The sequence below is a fragment of the Oncorhynchus kisutch genome, unplaced genomic scaffold (assembly GCF_002021735.2).
Source record: "Oncorhynchus kisutch isolate 150728-3 unplaced genomic scaffold, Okis_V2 scaffold1219, whole genome shotgun sequence".
NCBI lineage: Eukaryota > Metazoa > Chordata > Actinopteri > Salmoniformes > Salmonidae > Oncorhynchus > Oncorhynchus kisutch.
This window is the reverse complement of record NW_022263164.1, coordinates 56,064-65,578: the sequence shown is the minus strand read 5'-3', so window position 1 is coordinate 65,578 and position 9,515 is coordinate 56,064. Positions and strand designations below refer to the sequence as shown.

Sequence of the window (9,515 nt, the reverse complement as noted above, 5' to 3'; positions counted from 1 at the left end):
TCACATATACAGTCCTGATCCATACATCACATATACAGTCCCGATCCATACATCACATATACAGTCCCGATCCATACATCACATATATAGTCCTGATCCATACATCACATATACAGTCCTGATCCATACATCACATATACAGTCCTGATCCATACATCACATATATAGTCCTGATCCATACATCACATATACAGTCCTGATCCATACATCACATATACAGTCCTGATCCATACATCACATATACAGTCCTGATCCATACATCACATATATAGTCCTGATCCATACATCACATATACAGTCCCGATCCATACATCACATATACAGTCCTGATCCATACATCACATATACAGTACCGATCCATACATCACATATATAGTCCTGATCCATACATCACATATACAGTCCCGATCCATACATCACATATACAGTCCTGATCCATACATCACATATACAGTCCTGATCCATACATCACATATACAGTCCCGATCCATACATCACATATATAGTCCTGATCCATACATCACATATACAGTCCTCATCCATACATCACATATACAGTCCTGATCCATACATCACATATACAGTCCTGATCCATACATCACATATACAGTCCTGATCCATACATCACATATACAGTCCTGATCCATACATCACATATACAGTCCCGATCCATACATCACATATACAGTCCCGATCCATACATCACATATATAGTCCTGATCCATACATCACATATACAGTCCTGATCCATACATCACATATACAGTCCTGATCCATACATCACATATACAGTCCTGATCCATACATCACATATACAGTCCCGATCCATACATCACATATATAGTCCCGATCCATACATCACATATACAGTCCTGATCCATACATCACATATACAGTCCTGATCCATACATCACATATATAGTCCCGATCCATACATCACATATACAGTCCTGATCCATACATCACATATACAGTCCCGATCCATACATCACATATACAGTCCTGATCCATACATCACATATACAGTCCTGATCCATACATCACATATACAGTCCCGATCCATACATCACATATACAGTCCTGATCCATACATCACATATATAGTCATGTTTTGACCCTGCTGGTGATCTATGAATGTTTGAACATTTTGAAGAGTGATGTGGCCTTAATGGCCATGTACTCTTATAACCTCCACTAGGTTCCTGCCTTTCTAGGGAGTTTTTCCTTGCCACCGTGCTTCTACATCTGCATTGCTTGCTGTTTGGGATTTTAGCCTGGGTTTCTGTACAGCACTTTGTGACATCTTTTGATGTAAAAAGAGCTTCATAAATACATTTTATTTGTTGAGAAATTATCCCAGGATACACAATACCCAGATATCAATAGCCTAATGAAGATTTAAAGAGGGCCACCGCCACTCAATGTACTAATTAGAGAGGATGAATGATCAACAACAGTGATAGATGGGAGGAGGTGATTGGAAATTGAGCGAATCCCCACCCATGACAGAGATGGCTTGTTTCCGGCATATCTCCTGGCTCCCTGGGGACTGGGTAGGTTTCATTAAGGCAGCGTGATAGGAAGCCAGGGACAACGCATAGTGATTATTGTGACTTTGCCATTGTAATTGTTTGTAAGCTTGTGTAGTCAAAGTAATCTATGATCGTATGCTAACCATTTGTTGTTTGTATGCTGTTCTTTGTATGACATTTTAATATTTGATTATTAACCAATGATATTAGGCCACTCTTGGCCATGATTACAGATACCTGTGTCTTTTGACACTATATAAACGAGTCATCCCGCAGTGTTTGTGATTATACCCTGATGAAGACAGCTTGGCTGTCGAAACATTGGTAATGACATTTTTGCATCTGAGCTCCTAGAGTGTGCGGCTCTCTTTTATTTTCAAGTTTTCTACTCCGTTAGCCAGCACCTCATCTTAATAGGTGTTCTACTCCGCTAGCCAGCACCTCATCTTAATAGGTGTTCTACTCCGCTAGCCAGCACCTCATCTTAATAGGTGTTCTACTCCGCTAGCCAGCACCTCATCTTAATAGGTGTTCTACTCCGCTAGCCAGCACCTCATCTTAATAGGTGTTCTACTCCGCTAGCCAGCACCTCATCTTAATAGGTGTTCTACTCCGCTAGCCAGCACCTCATCTTAATAGGTGTTCTACTCCGCTAGCCAGCACCTCATCTTAATAGGTGTTCTACTCCGCTAGCCAGCACCTCATCTTAATAGGTGTTCTACTCCGCTAGCCAGCACCTCATCTTAATAGGTGTTCTACTCCGCTAGCCAGCACCTCATCTTAATAGGTGTTCTACTCCGCTAGCCAGCACCTCATCTTAATAGGTGTTCTACTCCGCTAGCCAGCACCTCATCTTAATAGGTGTGCGTTTATTTTTCTTCTACAACGCATAGTGCACCTCAGGGTGAAGTTTCCCCTAGGTACAGATCCAGGATCACCTTCCCCTCCACCAATCATTAAGTTAACCATTAGTTAGGGAAATGCAAAACTGACTAAAGATCAGTGTCTAGGTGCAACTTCACCCTACACAGAGTGCATTACCTGCAGGTTGGAAAGGGTTTCTCTTTTACACGGTGCAGAGATGCACGTTTCTGAGTTTACCTGAAGGGTTACTGGAAGGGTGAAGGAGAGGATTGTTGGTATTTGTGGAGGGATGACAAAATGGAATGAAAGATTGATATGGTGGGAAGATGGATGGCTTCTGTCTTTATCACTCATCTCTCTCTCTCTCTCTCTCTCTCTCTCTCTCTCTCTCTCTCTCTCTCTCTCTCTCTCTCTCTCTCTCTGGTAGTTGGGATGACAGCAGTTCGGTCAGCAGCGGTCTCAGTGACACTGTAGATAACATCAGCACAGACGATCTGAACACACCCACCTACCCTGCCATCACATCGTCACCACGCAAGAACAAGGCAGCCCAGGTACAGTACACCATGGAGTGTAAATGAAGGCAGTAGGCTTGTCCGAGCCTGAACAACCCATAGAGCCTATATCCTGTTTATTTTCTGATAAATGAACAAGGAATAGAGTATATCCATGCTTCCAGACATTGAACTAACTGTGAGTAATGATACTGAAGCATCACTGTCTTTGCACTTGCTTCAATTAAAACAGGGACTTGTCTGTCATACTTTTTATGTGTATGTGTAACAATGAGGTATATCACTGTAGTCTGGAAATGAAGCTATTTACTTTGTTTTAATTGGCTTTCAAGAGAGAAAGCCAAGGACATGTACAGCGGAACCCATTCCTTGTGCAGTGTTCAGGGAGCACGGTAAAAATAGCCAAGTATGTGTGCCTTGTGGAAACCTCAACAGATTGATCTCTTAAGAGACTGTTGGTGTGGTTAGTGAGGGGGGGTTCACCATCTGTCAGGTGGCTTACTCATACTGTATTGTGTGTGGTTTTGTTTTGTTTTACTATCCTTGTGGGGACCAGAAGTCTTCATAAGGATAGTAAAACAAGGAAAAAACCTGATTTAGTGTTAGGGGTTAAGTTTAGGTTTATAATTAGGGGTTAGGGAAAATAGAATTTTGAAATGGAATACATGTTTTGGTCACCACAAGGATAGTAAAATAAAGGTGTGTGGGTTACTGACTGTCCCAGGCGGACACACACCAGCATGTGGAGCAGGAGGTCAGCAGCAGCTGGGCCGGAGCTGAAGATCTGAAGAAGGTGGACGAGGAGCTGGATGTCAGCATGGAGCCCGGCTCAAAGTGGAAGCCTTCCTCCTCCTCTGCATCCTCGCCAGCGGGGCAGTGCGGTGAGGATCCCGGGCAGAAGACGGGCCTACCCATGTCCCAGACTGGCTCCTGGAGGAGGGGTATGACTGCCCAGGTGGGCATCACGCCCCCCCGGACCAAAGGCACCAGCGCCACCCTAAAAACCCCTGGTAGGACCCGCCCTCCTTCTTCGACCTACTTCAGACCTTGCTTATTTCTTTCTACCATGGCCCTGTTGGAAAACTGTAGAAATAACTTCCTTCCTTTCTTGTTGTCTTGAGGTGAGCACAGATCTACAGTATAAGTGATTGTATCGGTGTATCCAAGGTTACCGCCGTATTACGTCCACCAATTCAGATCTGTGATTACTTCAAGGAAGGTAGGAAGGATGTATTTCTGACCTATTTGAACAGGGCCCATGTCTAACTGAGGATGGATGGTGGTGTAGATTATTCTCTGACTGGTCATTCATTCAATCAAACTGCCTGTCTGGTTGATATTAGGACCAGGAAATGTCCATCCTAGCTTCATTTATAAGTGAATTTAATTTGTTGAAGTGTTCCAGTTTGACATTGATTAGATAACGGGGTCAAAGATTTTGGCCAATCAGATTATTCATTAGGAAACCTGTGTCGTTGCCCTTCGAGGCCTTCGGTAATGTTTGTCGTTTCTCCGTTCTACTTGATCTTTTTCTCAATCGTGTTTTGGTTTGCTCAGCAAGTCTTCTCGTGTTTGGATTAGTATAGCTTTCTATTTTAGCTGAGCTTTGTGAAAAGAGTTGTAAAATGTTAGCGAAGTGTAAAGTCATTTGGCACACCTGCCCTGTAGCCCTACAGATGATGACGAAGATGAGTCCCATTATTTACCAATAAGCTGCGAGGTCCGTCTCCCCTCTGCTCGATCCTAGCTAAATTATTCCGTACCCCAGCAGTTTGCAGAGGGGAAGGTGTTTGCCAGCTTGTTAATGACTGGCCTTTGTATCGACAGGTAAAACTGATGACGCCAAGGCCTCAGAGAAATGCAAGGCCCCCTCCAAGACCGCTGGCATCCAGCGCTCGCCCTCCGACGCCGGCAAGAGCAGTGGCGACGAGGGCAAGAAACCCCCCTCGGGCATCGCCCGCCCCCCCACCACTGGGTCGTTCGGCTATAAAAAGATGGCCAGCACCCCCTCCGGTGCCCTCATCACGTCCAGTGGTGCCACCCTGACCAGTGGCTCCGCCACCCTGGGGAAGGTGCCCAAGTCTTCGGCTATCGGCAAGGGGACAGGGATCAGCGGAGGCCGTAAGACCAGCTTAGATGGCTCCCAGCCCCAAGACGATGGGGTGCTGATGGGCTGCGGAGGCTCCAAGGTGCCCCTCCAGTACCGCTCTCTGCCCCGGCCAGCCAAGTCCTCCAGCGGGGGTGTGGTGGGGCGCAGCGGCCACCGCTCCAGTTCCAGCAGCATCGATTCCAATGTCAGCTGCAAGTCGGCCGGAGGAACGGGGACCAAGCGAAGGGACGCTGGGAAGGTGGGCTCGGGGCGCTCGAGCCCCATCCCCATCACCATCAACCAGACGGACAAGGAGAAAGTGGCCGTGTCAGACCAGGACCCAGCAGGTTTATCCACCTCCCCCAAGTCCAGCCCCACCTCCACGGGCCAGTCTGGCCTCAGGCAACCAGGGTCCAAGTACCCGGACATTGCCTCACCCACCTTCCGCAGGTCAGTCAACACTGCTCACTTGGTTTCCCCTGCACTCATATAAGAGCTTGGTAGCCTAGCCAAGCAGCTGCCATTTTTCTTCTCTATTATAAAGGTGGAGGGAGCTTGTTGTTCCCTAGGCACTCTCACCGACTGCGTGCTCGAGGCCACCACAGAATAATGAAGTGTTGTTTGTGAGGTACAATGTTGTTTCTCAGCTCCAAGATGCTACTGATAGATAGTGTTCATTGGTGCTGTCAGAATTACAGGTAGAGGTTCACTTCTTCTCTGAAGCGATGCAGAATTAGCATTCCAAAGTCTCATATTTATATATATATATATTTTTAGGTAATAAGGTAATAAGACACTAAATCATATCCCAGCACAGAAACATTGGTCTGAGTTTGTTCGTTGGGCTTTAGAGTCGGGGAGGCAAAGGTTGCCCCCTGCTGTTCGGTAGATGTCATCACAGAAACTGATGGCATTTCTCTCAAGATGAACGGTAGATGATTTGCCATTCAGGTCAGGCTAAACTGATTCACTGACAGTGAGAAAGCTATTCTGTTCGTGAACCCCTGTCTCATTGGTTAGGTGTGTCCGGACACGGCCGCGCCGTCCGACCTGTCGAGGCGCAGAGTGCATTTTTGATTTGTGCGTATACCCCTTAGAAAAAGGCACCTATTAATTGGGAGCCTGTTTGATGGCAGCCCCACGTCAAACACGACAGGAAGGACCTGTGAACAACATATGTGTTTCTGAGTGACCAGATTGGCTGATTACATGCATGGAAAATAAATGGGGCAATGCTATGACCACAGCTGTCTGAACCACAGCTGTCTGAATTAAAATCACTGGGAGCTCCGTCGTCTCAACTGTCACCCTATTCCCATAGGACTCTGGTCTAAAGTAGTGTACTAAGTAGTGCAATATATAGGGAATAGAGTGCCATTTGGGATGCAGACATACTCTAACAGAGGCAGTAGGGAAGGTGTACTTCTTCATAGTGTCTATGAAGAAGAATATGGTAGGCTTATGAGATAGGGGAGGGGCAGTGTTGAGCAGAATGCAAACTTTCCCCAAGCTCCTATTTCCTTGGTGTAATTAAATAAATGTAATACTGTTCTATATCAAACAACCTAGTTCTGAACCTAGAGACTGAGTTTGTTCAGTCTGAGGGGATCATGATTGCCATAGATAGTCTGTGAGTGAATGGAACCATCTCTTTCTCTCTCCCAGGTTGTTTGGCACCAAAGCCAGCAGCAAGGCCAGTACCCCAGGCACACCCGACTCAGGCAAGTGCCCCTCTGCGTTGGGCAGCCCTCATGGCACATTGGCGCGCCAGGCCAGCCTGGACTCTCCCTCCTCGGGCACGGGGAGCCTGGGCAGCGCGGGCGGGCAGAGCGGGGCTAGCAGCCCACTCTATGGCAAGGCCCCTGACCTGGGCACTGATTCGCCTGCCTCCAGCCCGGCGTCAGGCCTCTCGTTGCCCTCCAACGCCCGCCCCTGGCCCACCAACCTCAGCAGCTCCTCGGCATGCTCTGGCAGTAAGGACACACTGAGCTGCCAGAGCATGACCAGTCTGCACACCAGCTCCGAGTCCATTGACCTGCTGCTGGGGCACCACCACGGCCCCAAAGTCACCCGCACGGCCAGCGTCAAGTCCACGCTTTCTGAGGGGTGAGTCCCAATGTGGAACAACTCCATTAGGTTCCTGTGGGTAGTTTGTTTCAGAGCAGCGGGTATAACATGTACATCAGTGGTGGCTGATGGGAAAAGATATTGTAATGGTTGGAATGAAGGGAACGATATCAAACACAGGGAAGCTACGTGTTTCACTCCGTTACGTTTATTCCATTCCAGCCATTACAATGAGCCCGTCCTCCTATATCTTATCACACCAGCCGTCTCTGACACACAGCCATCAATGTACAGACACTTTGAAAATTGACTTGTAGACTGTATGTATGGAATACAACGTCGTGCTCGTCTTGTCCTTTCAGTATAGCTCACTGTTGTCATAGCGGTTTGTAATATTTCCTTCATTCACAGATTGTTGTTTAAATTGAGAGTATCAAACTAACCCAAATGTTCGGTTTAATGTGTGCTTTCCGTATGTCTGTTTCTTGGGTAACGTTGACCATTGTAGTGATTGTCCTTTAGCATTCTCACTTTAGACAGTCTGTGTTCTATCAGTCAATAGATGTGAATTTAATCCATGGCATCATGATCGTTTAAATGTAGAATCTTAATTTGACCAGTTTCTCACAGCAGGAAAATAATCCTCCAGCAAGTGGAAATGACAGACATTAGAAATGACAGACATTAAACCTCAAGTACAGTACACTACAAGATTGCATTTCCTGCTGTGCAACAACAGGGTGATCAAATTAAGATCCTACACCTGTAGGTAATTCTAATGTTTTTCGTTCTCTGTGTCTTAACAGCATGCCTCTTGACAGAAACACTCTCCCCAAAAAGGGACTGAGGTAACTCATCACTCATGCGTTGTCCTTTTAGTGTTTCCTTGTTTTGTCTTTTCATTCTCACAAGTTATTCATACATGTCTTTCTAACTGAAGGAAAGCAGTGTTACATAATGACATTAGTATTTTGCTTGACATTTGTCTCAGGAAAGTGTGGCACCCTATTGGCACTCTATTCCCTATATATAGTGCCCTCCTTTTGATCTGGGTCCATAGGGCTCTGCTCAAAAGAAGTGCACTATGGAATATGGTTCCATTTGGGATTCAGCCCCTATCACACCACCCTGCAACAAATGGCTTTTTCTACCCAATGACTCTGTCTGCAAAAAGCACTGCAACAAGTCCAGGCTTCTGCCCAGGGTTTGATATGTGTCTTTATTAGCCTGCAGTAGAGAGGGAATCTCTACCTTCAGTAGGAGTTCTGCAACCTTTTATAATTCACTGCATGTAATGCTAAGGGGATGTTTGACACACAAAGAACAGGTATTTCCTTTAAACTGTACTTTCACAGCAGGCGTGGAGGCACTTTCCCTTCAGAAGTCTATTTCTATTGATCTCAGAAGCCACTCAGCAGTTTAGGACTGGGTTGTATTTCTTCTCCCTGCCTTTTTTTCTAGCCCAGAGGGATTCAAAGCAACAAATTGCCTTTTTTTCTAGCCCAGAGGGATTCAAAGCAACAAATTGCCTTTTTTTCTAGCCCAGAGGGATTCAAAGCAACAAACTGCCTTTTTTTCTAGCCCAGAGGGATTCAAAGCAACAAATTGCCTTTTTTTCTAGCCCAGAGGGATTCAAAGCAACAAATTGCCTTTTTTTCTAGCCCAGAGGGATTCAAAGCAACAAATTGTCTTTTTTTCTAGCCCAGAGGGATTCAAAGCAACAAATTGCCTTTTTTCAAGCCAGATAATAGCTAAATGATTATGATATTCATGTGTCCAATGTTCAGTTTTTAAATGCACATTAAGCAGACTTCAAAACATACTCTGATTGAGGCATTATCTCCTCTGAACTCCAAGTGGAATTCAAAATCAATGGACAATTCTGTGCAAAATAAGCAATTTGATTTGAAATTGAACATGCAGACATGTGCACATGATATATCATTCAATACCTTTTACTGTCATTAGATGTCAATCAGAGTACCTTTCTTCGTCTGAAAGAATTCAGAGTGGTTTTAGTATGACAGACAGTCTGTTATGAGCTTCAGTGTTGAAAGGATGAGCTTGAACTCAATTATCTTCCTTTAAGGATTAAACATGGCTGCCTATCAATCATTTAGATAACTCTTCCCCCTGCTAGGAACCGCTAGAGATGAGGAGAGTAAAGACTGTCAGTGTCTTTGACCGTGTGTGTGTATGTGCATGCTTGCACATAGGTGGGATGGGTGGCTGTGCCTGTGTGTGGGTGGATGCATGTGTGTGTGTCTGTGTCCACAGTGCTTGACTTGGGCCGGAACACACCAGAACTCTTCCACCTCCCTCCAACGTTATACTGCTTGAGGTCTAGCACCTCTTTTAGAATATTGACTTAATTATATTGTGGCGTTTCTGCATCTATATATAAACAGAGTACCGGCACTTATATATAAGCAGAGTGCCGGCACCTAT

At 45.6% G+C, this 9,515-nt stretch overlaps 1 protein-coding gene across 1 annotated transcript in view; it reads left to right on the top strand.

Annotated features, from left to right (window-relative positions):
- Positions 1–2,815: 2,815 nt before the first annotated feature.
- Positions 2,816–9,515, top strand: part of LOC109877388 (neuron navigator 3) — a gene marked incomplete at its 5' end in the record, with an annotated part of 47,637 nt that continues 40,937 nt past the window's right edge. Inside the window, 5 exons of the mRNA XM_031817979.1 lie at positions 2,816–2,950; positions 3,636–3,921; positions 4,739–5,450; positions 6,666–7,106; positions 7,874–7,915. Coding sequence (XP_031673839.1) covers positions 2,816–2,950; positions 3,636–3,921; positions 4,739–5,450; positions 6,666–7,106; positions 7,874–7,915 — 1,616 coding nt within the window. The remainder of the gene's footprint in view (positions 2,951–3,635; positions 3,922–4,738; positions 5,451–6,665; positions 7,107–7,873; positions 7,916–9,515) is intronic.